General features: G+C 37.2%; 1 protein-coding gene across 12 annotated transcripts in view; it reads right to left on the bottom strand.

Moving 5' to 3' along the window:
- ZNF217 (zinc finger protein 217) overlaps positions 1-21251 on the bottom strand; it is a 105824-nt gene that overhangs the window by 61313 nt on the left and 23260 nt on the right. For 6 of the 12 annotated variants that reach the window (XM_073309360.2, XM_073309359.2, XM_073309362.1 and 3 more), the window contains 4 exons: positions 19435-19560; positions 16935-18533; positions 11345-11473; positions 7690-9847 (listed from right to left, as the gene is read on the bottom strand). In XM_073309360.2, coding sequence (XP_073165461.1) covers positions 11364-11473; positions 16935-18533; positions 19435-19560 — 1835 coding nt within the window. In that variant the 3' untranslated portion in view covers positions 7690-9847; positions 11345-11363. Of the gene's footprint in view, positions 1-7689; positions 9848-11344; positions 11474-16934; positions 18534-19434; positions 19561-21251 lie in introns of those variants that run through there. The other 6 variants (XR_012154676.2, XR_012154678.2, XR_012154674.2 and 3 more) reach the window with 2 other exon arrangements.

Genomic DNA, 21251 nt, shown 5'->3' with positions numbered 1-21251 from the left:
TTAATTAATCTTACATGTCTTGAACAGCCAAAAATAATGGTAGCCAGGAGCTAAATTGTGCACTAAGTGTGTTCTGCAGCAACACATTTCAGTAAATATTGAAAAGCTGAAGAGATTAAATCAGAGAACATTACTGTCTCTGCGGGCTTCCTTTTTGGTTCATCTCACTTGTAAGTGAGGGTGTCTGGTTATGTACTGTGATTCCTTTAAACACAAGTCAGTCAAATAGATCAAAAGCTGTGTGTGTATGGTATGTTCTGGGTTGGCTTTATGTTCATCTGTTTTTTACCACGACTCATGCAGCTCTCGACTAATTTAGTAACATAGCATAAGCTTGGCCTTCAGATATACAGTCCCTTCAACATTTTTAGTCCCAATCTTTCCCCATTTAGCATCTGTTCCAGATGATTACTGCATGCTAGTACTGCCACCTAATGCTCAAACACATTCTCAGCCTTTACTGGAAAACAGGAAATCCCAGTGTGTTACTTAGGGTAGCTAAGATACAACTTCAAGTGAATGAAATGAAAGGGAGAGTTCCCCTTCAGCCCTATCTACTTGACCCAGTGACTGAAATGATGTTAGCAATCATCAGTTTGTCTCCTCTCATGCTTCTACCACTAACACTGGTGAACTGCTGAATTAATGGCAGGTAATTTTTAGGAAATTTCCACACTGTGGAGAGAGCCCTAAGACATCAGACAGTTAAAAAGACTGAGCTCAGAACTGGGAAAGAAATCAAGTGTTCCCATTCTCATCTGACATTATTTCTATTATATTATCTGTTATATTTCTATTATGGTAGGACTTGGAGGCCCCAGACAGAGATTAGGGCCCCATTGTGTTAGGTAGTATACACTTTAGAATGAAAAGATGGTCTCTGTCCCAAAGATTGGATCATTTAAGGTGGATCAACAAACAGGCGGTAATGGTACAAGGTAACAGACTACTATGTTTAGCACTTAATCTAAAGGTTTCAGAGTAGCAGCCGTGTTAGTCTGTATTCGCAAAAAGAAAAGGAGGACTTGTGGCACCTTGGAGACTAACCAATTTATTTGAGCATAAGAGTGCGTCCGATGAAGTGAGCTGTAGTTCATGAAAACTTATGCTCAAATAAATTGGTTAGTCTCTAAGGTGCCACAAGTCCTCCTTTTCTTTTTACTTAATCTAAAGTAGTTTAGGCATTAGTAAGGACCCCAGGTACTAACATTGGTTTTGACAGACTTCCTTTGACAGTCAGCCAAATCATTTAGGACTGGATCATCAGGAGAAGGCCTCCAATTTTTCTGCCCTATGTATTTGTACACACCATTTAAGCCACTTGGGCATCTAAAGCGGGATTTGCAAATATGCCGAGTGTTCATCTATCCCATTGAAATTAAGAGTTTTGCCATTAACTTCTTTTGCAGCTGTTAGACTGATGCTGAGCACTTTTGAAAATCACACCCATAAATACTCTGGGGCACCACCTGCAAATAAGGTACTTAAAAGTACAAGGAACCTAACGTAGGGGTACAAATAATTGCCAGAACAAAATTACATCTGCAGTTACTTGTGCTCACAAAAGTGGAAGCCCATTTACAGCTGGGCTGAACATCTATTGTCATTCCATTTCTGCCTGGGTGGCCCTCTTCAGGGCTAGCGATTTGCCAGACTGAGGGTGGCTGAACTGTGCACCATCCCCCCAACTATATGGAGAATCCAGCAGCTGCATTAACTCTTAACCAGAACCCCCTTCAGTCAGGAGAACCACTGCAGCCCCTCACAAGTCCCAGAGGTTGCTCCATCAGAGGAAGACCTGTCAGTCTGGCTCCACTTAAGCCACACTCAGGGATAGATCAAAACAGGTTCATTAGCCACAAGCACTCTGAGCTGAGGGCCTGGCCTCTCATGATTGTGAGGGATCTGCAGCTTTGCCCTGTCTCATCCATGAAGGGCGGGGGGTGGAGGCAGGGAGAGAATCACTAATGGAAGACTAGAGGAATCTAATGGAGTTTCCTGGACCAATATAGGGATTTTTCCTGCATACGGACACAATTTGGCCCATTATTTATATAGTAACAGATGTGTACATAGATGGATAGATACATAAAACTGGCAGGTCCTTATCCCCGGGAGCTTACTGTAAATTAGCCTCAACAGCAAAGCATGACATAGATGACATGAATGGATGGTGATAGGGAAGAACACAGGTCAATCCATAATCAGGAGCTATGCCATTATTTTTAATCTACCTTTAACTCCTTTTTACAGTACTTTCATATATTATAATTTGGGGGCAGTGTTTTCAAATGGAGACCAAGGTGACAACGTACTAGGGGCTAATTCCCAGTCGTGTGCGCGGTTCAGTACACTGTGGTGCCTGCGGGGAGCATGGACATGACACTACACTAGAGGGATCCACAACTAGTGAATTAAAAAAATATTCCCCTGTTCTTTCACATTGCCCGGCCTCATTAAAAAAAAAAATTATGTTCAAGGCCTATGTTCCGTCGCATGAGGAATTCTCAGAGATTAAGTCTCACTAAATTTGCCAGTGAGAAACACATACATACAAAAAGTGTATAAACAATTTCACACTTAAATCACATACACTGCTGTGATTGCAGTGACATTACAGATTTGAAAAGTGCATATGAGCATGCCTGATTACTGTGCACTCAATTTGTATAATTGGATGTACAAATTATACATTTGCAGTGGCATTCCTGTTTGAAAATGTGGACCATATTTTCCCTAATAAAAGGATTTTACTATATATGATCCACTTTCTAAACTAATTTTTCTTAGGAGCAATGAAGTATGAATGAAGTTCACTAGTTTTTAAACCTCTTTTAGTTTATTTTACTGTCATTATGCATGAATGCATTCAGAAGTAAGTGACTTTTCCCCATGAATCACGTGCAATTAAAAAAGCTGCTAATCCTAATTAAATGTAGTATGTTTAAGTGTGCACAAATTAGTGAATGAATACTTTATATCTTGGAAAGATTGAGCTTCAGTGTACTAGATTGCCAATTTTCCCCATGTTTTCTTTTACTGTTAAGAAGGGGGGGGGGCAAGTGTGTTAAGCTTTGTAAGTCAGTACTAAACCCTCCTAGTCAGAGAAAATGAAAATTCCTTCCTTATAATTTTAAATCAAAGAATAGAACATTTTCTTTGATTATACAATTTTATTAAAAAGCACAGGGGTGAATTTCTCCAAACAAAATATTACTATTAATGCTATCACCCAAATGATCTGACAGTTATAATTACAGTAGTGAAATCATACATTTTTGTTCTATATTCCAGCATTTTAGACATTACTCAAAGCCCTGTAATGAAACTCTGCTTGTAGGTGGAACAGAAAATAGTGCTTTGCATAAAAGGAAAAACAGTTACTATGAGAACTCAGAAGGCTTAATTTTGTTACATATAAATTCTTAGTTTACACTGTGGCTAGTTTAGTGGCTAAAGCAGGAAGTCCTGAATCTAGTTCCTGTTCTCCATAGAGCCAGAAGAACTTCATAGCACGCAATAAAGCCATTCCAGATTTATCTTGGTGTAACAAATGGAGCACAGTGAACAAATCTGTTCTATTTTTGCTCCTGACTAAGGCTATATCTACATACAGCTTATGTCTGCATAACTTATATTGCTCAGGGGTGTGAATAAACCACTTGAGTGATATAAAGTTACATTGACATAAGCTCCGTTGTGGACAGTGCTATGTCCATGAGAGCTTCTTCTGCCAAAATAGCTAGCGTGGCTTGTAGGGGCTAGAGTATTTAACCCACCGGGAGAGCTCTCACCCATCGGCATAGAACAGCTACATTAGAGAACTTACAGCAGTGCAGTTGAATTGGTGCAGCTGCATCACTGTAAACTCTCTAGTGTAGCCGCACCCTTAGTGACCCTGTTCTTTACTCCTTTGCTTCCTCAGCTCTCACCTGGGATAGTGCTCACTTCTCATAGGACAGTGGAAAGGCTTAAATAATATTGATAAAAAACCTTGGAGGTCATCAAGTAACAGTGTAAAGTAAAAAGATATTAACTCACCACAGTTAAAACTGAAGGGCTTACACTGCAAATTAATAAATTCCAGAACACCAAAGATCTGGCTTTGATTTACTGTAATGATATCAAACACCCCCACACTCTCTTCTGGACCGTATTTTCCACTGCATCCCTTTAATATAAACCCTAATTCAAATGTTCCATCTTTAGAAAAAACAATTCGCTAAATGAGTTGAATTGGTATGTATCAGTGGTTTGAAATCATAGGCTGCATACACTGATGTGGTCTAATTCAGTGTCTATATGTAGAGAGCTGGGTGAGAAACTGTTTTCCTGTATCATGAGACACACCTTAAAAAAAAATCCTGTATCAAAATCTGAGTCAAAAATCTGAAAAGCTTTCATGAACTAATCATCAAAATATTTCAGAATGGGTCAGTTAAAATGTTTAATCTCAAAGGGACTTTTACATTTCTATTCAAGTTTTATTAAATTTGAAAATAAAAGTTATTTCAAATGCCAAAGTGGAATTTCATTTAAAAAATGTCAAAGTGGGACAATTTATTTTGAAGAAAAAACACAAAATAAGGAATTTGCCAAAACAAACCCTCTCATCCCCCCACAAGTTTCAATCAGAAGAGTCCAGGCCAGCTTTATCTGTATATTAGTACATTTCATGGACAAGAAATGCCTTAAGGACTAAAACAGTGCAGCACATACAGTATTTAAGTGCTAAAATGGATGCCTACTATATAATAATCCAGAAAAACAGTTTGAAATCTTTTCCCCAATTCAGCACATTTCTTGCTGTTTACCTTAATCACCGATTTATAATACAAAAAGCTTAACAAGGCCATTTTAAAAGGCGTGTTTATAATAGACCTGAAAATTGCATTGACATTTTTGTCCTCTTGCATATGGTATTTTCTAACCAAAATTGTACCTAGTATAAATTTTATATCAGCTGGCACAATCTCACACACTTTCCGAGCCTACTCCCATCATCACTACAGTGATATTAGTCTCAGGGTCATGATAACTTTCAGTAATGGTGGAAGCAATATTTAAAAGGCTGAAAATAACTGAAAAAGTTCTTACCTGGAGAAAAAGGGTGATTTTGTGCTTAATGCACTGAACTGAGATGCAGAGTTCTAATCCCAGCTATGACATGGAGTTCATGTATGACAAAAGGTAAACCATTTAATCTCTACCTCAGTTCTATCTGAAAAATGGGGTTAATACTTCAATTTTTTCCTATTTATTAGACAAATCTTTGGAACAAGCACAGCCTATTATGTATTTTCAGTGCCTAGCTGAAGGAGCTCCTGATCTTAGTCAAGACGTCTATGTGCTCTAGTGATACAAATACATAAGCAAGCCATGGTGAATACACAAAATTAATAAGTACAGCTGCCTTGGAAAATAGTATTTTGTCAAAACTAAAATGTTTTGTGGAAACTTAATTTGACAAAGTGTGCTTGGAAGGTTTCAGGTGCAACATGGAATTTCTGAGGTGGGGAAAAGAACAGGCAAGTTCCCTAATTACTAGTCTACTAAAGTCAGTCTTCTTTCTGGTCCCATAAATATTTATTTACACAAAGTGGAGCAGCGCCCACAGGAAAGACTGAGAAGAGAATGATTGGTGTCCAGTGTTTTTTCAAGAAAAAATTTGAAAGGTCTCTTTTGTTGTGTTGCCAAATGTGAAAAATTTCTATTTTTCACAAAAGGAAATTCTCGTCTGGCCAGCCCAATAAGGGTCTGATACTTATTCGATGGCAGCAGGCCCTTGCAGACCAGAAAGCAAACAAACAATTAAAGCAGTGAAACTGCATACAAGATTTGTCCAACCAGGTGCAAAGGAGAATGCATCAACATCCCTCCCCACTGTGAGTACCTGTATGTGAACAAAGAGCTCCAGTCCTTCACTGGAAAGGAGTCCCCTGAATCTGACCAGTTTAAATCCATTATATTTTTCTGGTGTGTCTCGTAAGAATTTTTATCCACATCTAAAAGCAAGAGCTATCACCCCATATAGCTGCCAGCGACAAGCACCAAAACACTAAGTGGTACCATAGCAGTCCAGTCATTTCAACTTGAGGAATGAATACATGAAAAGGTCAGAGGACCACAAACATTATTTAGGGGCAGATTCTCAGCATTGGTCCACTGCCTTTGTTCAATTCAGGTGCTACAAAGGGAATAGAAACCAGCCACAGAAATTCCCATGCTTTGATTCCCAGCAAGCATAGTTATTTCCGGTACCTCCTTCCCCACAATCCCCAGCAAAGAGGATTTAGGGTCAGGAAGGAGGAATGGTTGGTGCAGTTTTATTCACTTCACCCATAGCTGGTGTCTGGTCCCTTACATCATAATTAAATTCACATTCACATACTTTTGAGGGCCACAATTTAGATCCCCAAAGAGGCACACGTGACTCCTGGACCACAGGCTGCACACCATCAGACTGCAGAATCTCCATATTTGCTTCCCTTCCTGGTCAATTTAAATCTTCCGCTGTATTTGTCAAGTCCCAGCTCAGTATCCGTTAAAATGGAGATCTTAGAAATATATTGGGCACTTTGTGCCCAGGCATTGGAATTACACCTGACCTGGGGTCTTAGTTCATATATACTATTTCACAGAAAGTTAGTGTATCCCTATGTGGAACTAAAACCTGCGGAAGATATCTCACTCCAGTTAGCAATGTGGGGTGGGGCAGGAGAGAGAGAATGGAAGAATAGCAAAACCACAGACTTGCAAAAAATCTCAGACTTTAGAAGAGCAAGAAACCCTAAATTAAGTATTTTAGTCATTCCATATATATTATCCACTTCATACACCAGGGTGGGTTTATTTTGCTGTTCATATTAAAGGATAGTAATTACATCTTAATGATTGTACAGTAGGGCTTAAAGTAGATCCCATTTGTGCTTCAGTAGGAGACTACAGGATCTACTGCAGACCTCCTTTGCTAGAGTGAATGACAGTCACCTTAAACACACCTTAAAACCAGTGTAGACAAGCCTTAACCACACAGCTGAGGTTCTCATTTTCAAACATTTTAGTTATGAGTGAGAAACAGTCCTAGTCCCTACTCGTACTACTTTAAAGAAAGTCATTTTTTCCTCTGATTCCAATGCTTATTTTTAAGCTCCAGGCTTTCCATGGCCTTCCCCTTCATTGACGATTAAAGCCAAGATCCTCAAATGAGTTTAGGCACTTACTTCACATTGATTTCAGAGGGAGTCAGGCATTTAAACACATCATATTTCCAACTCCTGCCCTTCTTCCCCCCCCATACACCCAAATCCAGTTTTCACAATTATTTCAGAAGGCATTTGTCCTCAGTGAACACTAAGTCCATGGCAAGTCTGAAGCTTAAAAGATCACCCCTTATTATCTGAATTATCTATGGAGGATTCTGATCTCTTCCATCCACCGTTAAGAATGCATTGCATAGAGTGTAAATCTAGGAGACGTAATCAAGTGGAGCTAACTGAAGGGGAGTATGGGCTTCTTTTGCAATCTTTCTAGAAAGACAGCTAAATAGACATTCTTCAAATTAGTTGTCTGGAAGCTTGTATTCAACTAACCTTCGATCATTTAAACATATATTATACTCACTATCCAGCGTCACTCAAGTGAAGATTAAAATATTCTGAAGTTTATAAAACAAGACAAAAAGCCAGATTTGCAAAACACCAAATATATATTTACATCCACATGTAATAACATACTCAGCTAAAGTGAAATACATTATAAATTAAATGAGTAATGTGTCTACTGCTTGACAGCTTAAGGTTTCAACAATCTTAAAAAAAAATCAGACAAAATAGAATGAAATAAATAAAACAAAATCAACAACTTGTACCTCTATACATGCACTGTTCTCTCCAAAGAAACATAAAAACCAGTAGTATCCCAATAGTTAATACTGATGGGCAAAAGTATACTTTGAAGTACAGGGCTGTAACTCCATGAAATGGGCAAATCTTTAGGTACATTGTTCTCTAATCCATTCCCGAGAGATTTAGGAGGAGGCCAAAAAATAAAACTTGAAAAAGTGTACCAGCATGAAAAAAAGATTTTTAAAGACAGATTTGGCAATTCAGATTTCATTCTTAATGCAGCCCTGTGGAATTTTTAATCACATATCCCTTAAAACGTATAAAGACTGTTCCAGCATGCATTCTATAAGATTCATTGAAAGATCAGACAAAAAAATAGATTAGCCATCTTCCAAGTGAATTCGTCTTCAAAAAAATAAGCTATAAAAGTGCAAAACTAGGACAACAATCTAGATTATGTACATATGGCTCAGCTTATGAACAGGAAAAAAAGTAAATAGTGTACAATTTCCTGATACACAGCACTTCATTACATCGCCAGTTTACAGAGACATTAAAATTAGGTTCCATTTAAATTACAGGAACTAAGCCATACAACTAGAAAGTCTCAATTTGCATAATGAAAACAAGAATTTCTATGCTTGGCTATTTTACAATTGCTATATGAAGGGCAAAGAGCAAAATGAACAGTGCAAAAAAAATTATTCTTTTTACTAAAATATATGGAATTCAAAATTAGGTACAGAAGAATCAAGTCTCAATTACAGGCTTTATGTAGAGACAAAAAAAGTCAAAATATTCAACAGCTCAACTGGCAGATATCTGGTCATCCTCTAACAAGTTTAGTTGCCTGTGCATTAGAAAAAAACTCCTGCTGTCTTCATAAAAATACAGGGACCACAGTTCTCCCATAGCAGATTGTTCCTTAGTATACTTCCAACACTTCAGTTTGTAATTAAGATGCTAGGAGGGATTTCAAGAAGCTTCCGAGCACAGTCAAGCAGGCCAAACCATGATAAGCCACATCCCCTTAAGAAAACTTCGCAGTTCCATATGGTTTTTATTATAAGCCTGTTACATATTTATGTTATTTTTGAGTCTGAACAAAATGATGCAAAAATAAAGATATTATGTTTTTCCTAAATGAAAGTGTATTACATTTGGTAAAAACCTAAACACTTGAAGTATTCAAATATTTCCTGTTTGTCCTGCGAGTCCTCCGTACATTCTGCTACTAGAGTTTTTAACAGTTGGTGGAGATATTCATTTCAGAGACTATGAAATTAACATAAGGAGAGAATTCTGACTGTCCCAGGAACACTATGAAAGATCCTGAACAGGATGTGACAAGAACTGCTTCTCTCTTTTGCTTTTTAAGATAAGTTGCTGGAAACATCAATTCAACAGAAGCAGAGAGTTTGCTTCAACAAATTATGGTCCTAGTATGTGCAAGATTGAACAGCAAAGAGTTAGCACCTTAGCTAGGATGATCACAATACTTCTAAACTGAACAATTTAATGTCATAGTTCATTTGAAAAAGTTATTTAAAAACTAACAGTAATAGCAGAAAAAACGCAAAATGAGAAACTGCCACCTCTATGAAAAAGGAACAGTAGTTAAACCAACATGCTTAGATATTTACAGAGTTTACCTGAGGTGCAAGGATTATATACTATTTCAAAGAGGATCTCTTTTCAGCAGCACTCAAGTACATAAAAATATAATTCCTACCTAATATTTGGTCAATTAATTCTAAAGAAAAATATTATTCAAGACCAACATTGAGATATACATTCTCCACACCTTTATAACCCAACTGTTCAGACTACAATTTTTTATGACTATTTGGTACAAATGTTAACCGAACCAATATTATAAAACTGTAGTGTTTTATATACAGTACAATCACAGCTTAGTTCAGTAGCTTTCACCATTCATTTCTCTCAAGGGATGAACTGCAAGTAATAACTCCACAAAAATTGCATTTGCGTCCTCAGACCTAGAACAAACCAAAAATAGTTTTGTGCTATAAACTAATAAAATTCAAATAATGCAGCTAGAGAAAGATCTTTAAATATTAAAATTGAAATTTATATACACGTTCTTTAATAGGCATATTTAGACACAATGTTTTCACATGAAATGTGGCATCTATTTGGTAGATTAAAATTGGCAATTAAATCAGCTTTTCAAGACATTCAAACCATGAATAGAAATATAAGCAGGAAATAAAGTTAGACAGACAGATATCCGGGCGGGGGGGAGGAAGAGAAACTTGAGTGGGAGGTATTTAGCAAAAAATGGTCAAAAGAGACCCAAGAGACAGTGCTGTAGCAAAACAATCTAACGTGCAGTAGATATAAAAGCTTTGCTTTATGGACTAGAGGTGATAGTTCAGATCTCTAGAGCACGTAGAACAATATGTAAATTATTGTATAGGTCTGGACACTGCAGCATTCAAGCAGCATCTACCTGAACTGGAAGAAATTCCAGAAAGAGGAACAAAAACAGAGACTAGAGAGAATTAATATATAAAGCAAGAGTAAAAACTGGATACAGAACTGTTTATGTTCATCAACTGAGCATATAAACATGTCAAAAACAGTTCCCTCTCACTGTTGAGGATATGGTAAGAACTACCCTAGATTTTAGTGACTCGAGACAGGTGGATTATGTGACTTGACCAAGGTTACATAGAAATCCCAACTCCAGAGTTACAGCCGACTGCCTTGATTACAAAAGACTTCCCCCTACCCCTCTTGGGGAAACTAACTAACTAATAAGGTTATATAACTCCAAGCACATATAATACATGAGGTGTCAATGTCAAGGAGTTGAACATCAGGAAGTGTTTCCAGAGGAATGATACACAGGATGTCATGCAATCTCTACCCAGAAAAACAGTTAAAGCTTGACTCAAGCAGTGGAACTTTAGTTATTTCACACCATCTTGTGAATATTCAAAAATGCAGTGCAATGAACTGGCAGGGAAATTTGTCGGACATGATAGCTTAGATATCAAGTTTAGAGATCAAGTTTTCATAAGTGCATGAATCCTAGCTAATATCAGCTGCCTCCTCATTTGTAAGTTAATTCTCCATGTAGGTTTTTAAACTCACATTTTAACTTTGTGTACATCCTTCCCTTGAACACTTTAATAGACTGATATTGTAACCCTTTAAATCTAGTTTAATAGATTTAATTTAAATATTGTTAATGCTCCCATTTATTTTGGAAAACAAGTTCCTCCACATTTACTATCAAGGGTGAAGGTTCTAAACCAAGTCATTTGGACTTTTCAAAAATACAATCCTAAACACTGACCATGATACTTAGTTAATTTTTCATAGTAAAGGGGACTTTTGTATTCTTCTCACTGACCTAATTCACATAATTTTTTTCCATAACTCTTCTAATAATTTCACGTACCACTATATTTGATGCGAGATTTAACAAATATCAAAAGTAAAGTCATTTAATTAACAGGATTGTTTACCATTTCTTGAAGTAAATAATCAAGTTTTCTTGTCATTTGGTCGAAAACGTGCATTGCCAATAAAACTCTCATAACTTCGCTTTTGTAGCATGCTGTTAGATAAGTGTTGGTATGACACCGGCCTTTTTCCTGATAAAGTAAATTTTAAGAGGAATTAACAAGATTAGTTGGAAAACAAGGCTCATCATACAATTTACTCAATGCCCTTTTCATTTGCAAGTGAAGTGATTTTATAGTGCCTTTTCACCCAATGATTCAAAAGTGCTTTACACAAACTACTTATGTAGGTACGCTTTGCCACTGAAGTGCAGACTGCTATGGAGTAGAAGACAGCACTCAAACCAATGCACAGCACAACAATTTTAGAGGTACAATAAAGACATATTGCAGAAGAACAATCCTAAAAAAGTGGTATGGAATTTTAGGCATCTAAGAAAAAATAAAAACTTAATATTAAGGCCTTATATGAAACATCACTCCCATATACACATAAAGGTTCCATCACCCTTTCATTCTACTAAGCGTATGTAGTCACTACCCACTGGATAGGTGGGCAGCAAATCGATAGATATATCACGTCTAGACTAGACGTGATAATCGACCCCTAAGCATTCTCCCATCGACTCTTGTACTCCAGTGCCGCAGGGAGAGTCGACTCACCGCAGCAGAGACACCATAGTAAGTCGATCTAAGTATGTCGACTTCAGCTACGTTATTCACGTAACTGAAGTTGTGTAACTTAGTTAATTCCCCCTCCACTCCCATGTAGACCAGGGCTTAAAGTTTTCCTCTTACACAGATCAGCAACATGTAAGCACAATATAACACACAAGTTTTTTCAAAACAGCTATTATTTATTGAAAGACCAGTATACTAGTCTAAAAGTGAATATTTCCAATGAACTAGAATCTACATTGCCTTATGTCTATCACAACAACTTTTATTGGGCTTGCATTGTAAACTACTTTACAGACGTGTTCAATTTAATTTATTTTAAAACTGAACAAGTCATCTGTCTTAATGATGTGGTGCTAGGTACAGGATTTCTACCTCCTCTATATGCTTTATATGCATCATTTTCAAATAGAAGTTTTTGATAATTTACTATGCCATGGTAACAGGCTGCATTTCAAGTTTAAGTTTCTTTTCAACGTGATAGTAAGTGTACAGAAAGCTTTAGGGTTTTTGTTTTTTTTTAAATCTTTGTATGTATTTACATGGACAGACTTTGTAATGCCATTACCAAGGCAGTATTGTGCTTATTGATTTAATTACTAAAGGGATCACTTAAGATTTCTAAATACAGGTTTAAATCAATACTTGATCATATTAAATCTTATGCAATGTTTTTCACCTAAGCTAATAAAACTTAGAAAAAGGTCATGTCTGTTTCAAGAACCAATACTCCATTAGGATACAAAAGCTAAACTACTGTCTATATTCCATGAAAGCCTTAAATGCAGTGTGAAAAAACCAGTAAGGCTTTAATTAAATTTAAATGGCAAAACTAAATTAATTTCAACATAATCTACAAAATTGCTGGAATGTGTCTGAGCAATTGTCTTCAATTTTCAGTCTCGGCCAGATCAATCAGCCAACAGGTTACACTTGATAGAGTGTTGCCACTGCCATGACTAATTTGAGAGTAACACAAACTGAGCAGTTTCAGAATGTTTCTGTCTCTTCAGGGCAATGCAAACTGGCACAGTTTACGAGCAATAAACGTGGTTTAATCAAGTTTGCCAAATGGAACATATTCTCATGACAATTTGATCCAGCATTTAACGTGATATAACATGTTCATAGGACCTAAATAATGTTTCCACAAGACAAAACAGGCCATAAAAAGGGGTTTAACTTCATGTTTTAGAACATCAGGGAGAAATAAGGGTACCAGAACTTGCAGCTGTACGCCTGCAAACTATTTGCATATGCTATCTTATAAAACATATCCCTTAAGAGTTGCTAGTTGTTACTACTTTTAGGTACACCTGCATACTTTTAATGTGTAAGAAAGTTTCTCTGTAACTTATACCACAGAACAACATTAGACTTCTTTTCAATCTGCAACCTGTCCATTAAGTGTCTAATACTTATCACAATTTGGCTGTCTCCTCTTCCCAACCCCAACCCCCCTCCCCCCCCCAGCCCCAAAAACAAATCCATCTGAATTTACTCATGTATGGGGCACCATCAAGAGGATTATCTGAGAGTTGGAGGCTAATGGAACAAGTCAATGAGATGAGAGTTTGCAAGAGGTTTAATTATTTTTGAATGTCATCTCAAAAATGTATTGGCCTAGGAAGTCTACCTTTGGTTTCTATCTAGGTACTTCTAAGGCTTCTTCAATGTAGTATCTAATTGAGGCCTTTTGACCATTTATGGGGGAAAATGGTGGTTTAGATGACTAAGAAGTGGAAACTACAGAATTTATTTGATGAAGTTTACATTCTCAGCTGCAAGCTACAGACCTTACTGCCTCGAGGTGCAGAAAACTGCACATGTAGGACTGTTCCTACAGATATAGTAATTGCCACATGCTGCAATGTGTGTATTATGATGTCCACAAGCTCAGATTTCAGAAGCAGAATTTCCATCAGATGCCATAAAGTTTTAGCATAGGAAGAGGGCTAGGTTTGCAGATGTTTTTAAGAAGCATAAAGGAAGGAGAAAATCCAGGTGAACTCCAACATAGGCATTACAGGAATCTAGATAGAGTTTCTCATGCTTTGTTGCTTCTGTAAGTTGAACTCAATCACACAAAAGGGATTTGTTGCATTCCCAACCCCTGCAAATTCCCATCCCTTTATTTCAGGGACTCCCTGAAATTCCCTCATTTCCCTTTGTCTCTGGCTGTGTCTGTCTCACCTCCATAACTTCTCCTGCCAACCCATTGTACCCCATTCTGCCATGTGGCCTCCCTTCCCATCCTCTACTCCATGTCACTATTCTTATTATCTCCTCTCAGGCAGAAAAAGCCATTCAGGTTGTCAATATTTTAAACTGAGAGGATTGGCAGACCTGAGATAGATATATACAGGTGTGTGCGCACGCATACGCTACTAGATGCGAGCAAGGGGCTTGATGTGTTCCCCTCAATTTCCTCCTCCTGGATTTCACCAGAATCAGTAGGGTTCTATTCATTAATACCTAGAACATTTATTGAAATTTTGGATTATTGCATGTAGGCCTTGCGTTGCATGGCCAATGATGGCTTCAAGATCCACAGAAGGCCCTCATTTAGACTGAAGGACAGACCATCAGTTTCTTCTGAGCATGTAAACTGAACATTATTCACAATAAGCAGTTTAACCAAAAGATGAAAGGCCGAGACTGTTTCAGAGTTTATAAATGTGACTAGTGGATGGCTGTTTCTGTGTCTAGCCATCAACTGGTCAAAGAAGTTACAGGCTCTACCTCTGCTGCCAATGCGGTCTTGTGTTTTACTGAAAATACATAACGGTAGCAAAGTAACGTTTACAGACAGATAACGTCCACATCAAATTAAGGCTTAAATGCTTTCTAAAAGTAAACTCCCACATTAAAAAACTTCAGTACTCAGCTAAAGTTAAGATTTTATCAATAACTTCTGTGAAAAGCCAGGTTACTTAAGGTATTTCGATATATTTCTCTTTTCAAAAAGCCCATCCATCAGACTATTTCCCCCCTTTTACTCCCTTTCTTGTTATTTATATAAGAATGAAGACATACAGCCTCCCAACCCAGAGAACCCATACCCAACTCACTATTTCATGTGTCTCCAAAGCAAGTCACATACCCTAGCAGCCAACGTTAACATTCAAGGCCTGGGCTTGAATGCTTAAAAATTAGATTAACCTAGCTATGTTGCTCAGGGCTGTGAAAAAATGCCATGCCCTGAGCACCATAGTTAGATCGACTTAATGGAAGAATCCTTTTTCAACCTGGTTACTGCCTCTCAGAGATGTGGATTAGGTACATTGATGGAGAAACCCCTTCCATCAATGTAGTGTAGTGTAGAAATATCCAACACCTTAGCTGTGCTGCTGTAGCCTACACATGGCAGAAGACACTGCCCATGTGACTAGGAATCACAAATATAATTTCAAACACTCAGAAATGAATCAGATACTGCATTCCACCTCTCATCCATCAGATGAGAAATAAAGCTGTCACTCTTCCTCCCATATTCCCACTAGTGGAGACTAGGTTTACACATCTCTACCCAAAACCACCCACACCAACACCCACTATACCTTTCAACTTCCAAATGCAGGTTTAATATGTTGCCATCACTACATCTGCTATAACCTGAACTGGTTCAGCAATATTGGTTACACACCACAATATACTATAAATGTATTACCTTATTTCCACAGAGGACAAGTTGCTGACAAAGTTTAAAGAGTACTTCATATGCATGCTTCCATGGAGCTCAGTGGTTATGAGGCATAATTAAAGTTAAGAAATTCTTTCTATGTCTACAACATTTTGAGAGTTTTTGTAAAAAGCAATTGATATAGATAAGTTGCAAAGATACATCTTTCAAATCGTATGTCAGACTATAAATAGAAAGCCACTGAGTTCTACATAGTACAGCATTTCAACTTTGGTGGCTGTGTTAGACTGCAGTACAAGAGTACAAATAAAAATAGGTGAAGATAGAAATGGCAAGATCCCAAGTTCAAGTTTTTTTTCCCCATAAGTAAATTTAGTGTCTCAAGTCCATGTTGACCTCAGTGGGAGCTCTCATATGTTCAACATTTTGTAAAATTAGGTAGGTGCCTAAAAATGGATTCATGCATTTCACTTTAGGCTCCTGGTTTTGAAAATCTTGGTTAAGAGTGATATTTACCAAATGAAGTTACTACAATAAAATGTTAATACTATTGATTAGTGATGGGACTTTTCAATTTGAATATTAAACAGACACATTTAGTTAGACACATTTCTAATGAAGTGTTCAGCTTCTATTAAAAATTACGTATTAATGTAACCCACTGAAGTTTTTAGTTCAGATGTAGAATATATAGGGTTAAGGCAGACCTGAAGTAAGTTTTACAGGATTTAATATATTTTGGAGGTTGGACTTTTTTTTTTTTTAAATGCTCTTTGGAAGAAATTTGATAAACATTCCATGGGGTCCAAGGTTTCTTTGCATGAGATGCTAAATGTTTAACATTTAGCATTATAATCCTTTAATATACTCTAGAAACATTAACTGACCATCTGCAATGAAGGTTGGGAGTACTAACAGTAGTACATATTTGACATCAAAGAATAAGAATAGCTGTCATAGTAACACTTAAAAATTAACCTTTTAGAAAACTCAACTTCCTGCAACAGATGTTTGTTATTGTGTATATGAAGCAACAAGTTACACTGATTGAATTTGAAGTCTGAATACTTCCTGTGACCTTAAGTTTATCATAAGCCATTGAGTAAGATAATAAAATGCTGACAAACCATCATTTGCACCAGTAGATACTAGTGATGCAGAGACAGTTTTGTGCATTTAAATATCTGATTTGAATCATTTACCTTCAAGTTAGAGCAAAAATTTAAGTTTTACCAGAGTTATAGTTGAGTATAAACAGAGAAAATACAGTACCTTCTATTGGAGAGCTGGTTGCTTGGCCATTGCTAGGTCCAAAAGAACCATAAAGTGGTCCAGGGCTATATGGCTCATAGGTTTTCAGAATAGTTAGTACATTTCGAGAATCAACTTCATCTGAATTCAGAAGCCCTTGTTTGGTTGGCAAAACAGAGGATGCAGGTTTGGCATGTGAACATTCCTGAGGTAACAGATTTGCATATCTGTTTGCAACACGAGATCTGCTCATGTCATATCTTCTGTAATTAATCCTTGCAGAGTCAACGTGTTCAAGAGCTAACAGATTAGGTTTCACTCTTTTAGAAGATGGTTCACCAAATTCTAAGTTTATGTGACCCACAGATCTATTGCAGAGATATTCTCTTCCTCGATTACTGAGCCAGGCAGATTCATTAAGAGGAGAATCATAGGAGCAATTGATGCTGCTACTGACTACACCAGGTTGAGAAGCTGATATATTTAGAATTTTTGCTTTAGGTTCAGCTTTTTTTACTCTATCCATTACTGAAGAAATACTAGGATTTGAGTACATATCTTGCTGTGGTTGCCGACAGCTACTCGCCTGAGCGCCAATGCTTTGTGGTTTGTAAGACTTCAAGTTACTTGGCGCTGAACTGCTGGGATCTACAGTAGAAAAAACAGGGACTTTGCTCTGTAGAGGGGGACACTGTTTAGTCTTCTCTGTATGCAACTGTTTTGGTTGCATAGATAGGGAAGCCTTGCTTTTATTAGGGTTAAGAGACAGGGGAAGCACATCTTTACCAAGAAGAGCTGGTGGGCATCCAGTACGCCTGGCTTTAGCCAAAGCCTTGTTTCTGTAACCATTTTTGTTAACAGTGTCGGGATTGTATTTATGCATCAACCTCTGGTGTATCATAAGGACTTCTGGATAAAACGTTCTATAAGTACAAAATGGGCAGGTGCTGGTTGCTAACAAGCCTTTAGCAGTTGAGATCACTGAACATTCTTGCACTGTCCCAGTAGATAAATTTAACGGCTTTTCTTGAGAACCCATTATATGCTTGTGTTTGCATTTTTCGGCACTCTCTCTCATTTCTTCCACATTATTTATGTCCTTTAAGGCACCAATCAACTGGATATCATCTCCCTCCAATGTCACTAAAGCATCTCTCTCTTTTTTATCAATGGGATCATTTGCCTGAGATTCCATTGCTTTTCCCTCTGCTTTTAGCTTATCCAGGTAAGGAGCGTCTGAGTTCTCATTCATTTGATTTGAGCTATTACCAACTGCACTCTTCTTTAAGTCCCGAGTATCATTTTTCATGGTCAAGATGACTGGACCACCCAATATGCTCTGAAAGGAAGACAATATCTCTTTTTGTTGCTTTACAGGTGGGCAGCCCTTTGCATCTTTGGCACCATCAATAAACTTTTTCAAGTTTTTGGTTTCTTGAGCACCATCAGTGGCTTGCAGGAGGTCCATCCCCTGACTCTGTAACAAAACTTTGCTGTCACTTTTCACATCTGTTGTGATATCAGCCTGCTTCTCCTTGTGATGCCTCTCTAAATGATACCTCAATGATGTTTTCTGGGCTGCTGCATACTCACAAAATTCACATTTGTATGGTTTTTCACCTGAAACAGTTTCATCAGAGAAAAAGTTTGATGCATATTGATTTAAAATCTTCAACATAATTAAATGATTCAATGAGTTTTAGAATTCACAAGACTAAGAAAATATAGTGTTGTTCTTTTCTCCTCCCCCTGCTCAAAACACACACATTTCTTATGCAGGCTCCAAATTGATCCATGACCCCTAAGAACTATACCTAGTGGTTGTTTGTGGGCGGTTTGTTTGTCTTTTTGTTAACTACAGTGACATCTTCTGGTTAGGATGAGAGTTTTTCCTACATGTTCAGAAAGTGTACGGATGGCAGTTAGCAATCTGTTGAGCACAGATAAAGGAAATAAGCATAATTAAAGGGACCCCGTTTGATCAATTCCAGCCACATGTCAGCATGGCCAAAGACAACACGGGCTGGTCAGCAAATGGGAATAATATTAGCCAAATGTATAAACAGTCCTTTGAGAAAAAAATAGGGACATTTCCGTTCATTAAATACACTGACAGACAGTTTCTTTGGAGGAGGAGTATGTATGGGGTATGGAAAAGAAGCTTTACTGAAAACAGGGACAACAGTCTCTGACACAGCAGCAGTGGCACATACTTGGGAGTTGTATTCTGGATTTTTAAAAGCAGTGTGATAATTAGACAAGGGTGAAAGGCAGGATACAACATTACAAATCAAAGTGTAGCAGAGACATAAGAGTCTAGCGTGAGTCTAATTTACAGTAGATTTGAGTTTAGGAAATTAAAATAAATATGCATCGCTGTTTAAGGCTATGTTTCATTTACACTTCAGTTGCAACATTGGAGATTTTAGATCTTAGTTTTAATTTGTTCTTAACAGGAATCTAAAGTTCCCTCTGATCTCGCTTAAGCAGACCTTCTCCTGAAGAATTTAAAATCCTTTACCTGTATGAGTTCTGAGATGAATATTGAGGTAATAATTTGAGCGGAAATATTTTCCACAATAGCTGCATTCTCTTGAGGCCCCAAGGTTTTTAACTTTTGCTCTTTCCAAGCCATCTTCATTTTTATCTTTGTAAGGAAAAAAAACATGCAAACCCACATTATGAGGAGTAAATGTAAATTTGGGCTCCATTTGTTTCAACCTCAAAAGCACAAGTGTCTGCTAGAAATCACCTCCCCCCCCCATTTAATTAGGGGGAGGCTAGCTCCCAATATAGATCGGCAAAAACCCCTCTGATCTATTTTACTGCACACTCCTGCTATCTGACTGTCAAGAGAGTTTTAAGAGACTTCCAGTTGTGCGTCAGATAGTATTGTGGTTTGTGACTGATGAAGGATCCATTGGGATTTAAACAAAATCCAAAACTAGGCCCTAAGAGTTGAACAAATACATTTCATTAACTTTAATCATGTATGCCTCTCTCCATTGTGTATACCATATCTTATAAATCCTTTATGGCCCACAAACAGACCAAATGTTTTCTTTAAGACAGGAATTTAAACTAGACAAGATAAGATACAGGCTTATAGTACACTACCACAGAAATTAGTTTGCACTAATCAATGGAATATCATGGCTGGTGGAGACCATTTTAGTATCAACAGGTCTTGGTAAAATGGTCTTCATTTTTTGTCCCTAGGAATTATTAATACTTAAGTTGAGATCTGGCAAACATACAGGGGAAAGGAAGTGACATGACTAGTGTTTCACAGAATTTAACATTTTTTTCAAGTTCGCAGTTAGAGAAACTTTGTCTCTTTCTGTAAGTGTAAGCACCAATAGTTACCACTAGAGGGTAGCAAGTGCAGCATAATGTCTAACAAGGAAGAGGAGAAAGTTTTATTCATGAATACTATAAAAGTCAGTCAACTTTTTTTTTTTTAAATCAGGCTGCATTAAGTACACCTTTGAGAACACCAACTGTCACCACTCAGATCAAAATGGACTAGAAAGGATTTTGTTTTTAGTAAATTCATCCTTTTACTTGGTTAATCACTTAGTTTGTCAAATACCAAAGTGGCTTCAAATGGCTCAAACTTGTGCTGAAAGTATTTTATTTTTCTTTTTTAAATTTATATTTATATATAGTAGAAAATTTTGTGATAGTTTTAAAACACACCCATTCAAACTGATATATGCATTGGAACTATGACTCAACATCTCATGATAACTGTTTTAATGCAGGAAGATAACAGCAACTGAGAAGGAGCAACAAGAAGTACATTTAGCATTTCTTAATTGAATCAGTAACACAGCAGCCAAACTAAGGGTTGTACATTGCTAAAATTGGAAAAAATGCAATAGTGTGTGCCAGGACATTCTGTACACTGTGTCTTGAGGTTATGCAAGTATCCTTTCTTTAAATGCAGACACAAAGTATGTCACATGTAAGATGAAGATGCAAGACCACAGTTAGAAATTCTAACCAGTTAAAATACCATCTTTGCTTTTTTTTTTTTTACCCTAATCCCCAAAAGAGTACAATAAATGTTAACTCTAGAGGAATTGTTAAAGTTTTAATGTTCCATATATTCCCGTCCTACACAGGATTAGAACTTTGAATCTCAGCAGTAACAAACAGTTTGATCCTGACTACTCTGGCCAAGGAAACTGTGTTAGCACTTTTCTTCCAAGTAGTGTATTTAAGCATACCGGTCTCTTAGTCAATTCACATGCCAGTAACTTGCCTACCTTTCCTCTTTCTGGTAATTTAAGGATGTTGGTCCATAACATTGAATTTTGCTAACGTCACATCATT

Source organism: Lepidochelys kempii, chromosome 13, assembly GCF_965140285.1.
Source record: "Lepidochelys kempii isolate rLepKem1 chromosome 13, rLepKem1.hap1, whole genome shotgun sequence".
NCBI lineage: Eukaryota > Metazoa > Chordata > Testudines > Cheloniidae > Lepidochelys > Lepidochelys kempii.
Note: the sequence above shows the minus strand (reverse complement) of the source record. Positions and strands in the feature narration are given on the sequence as shown.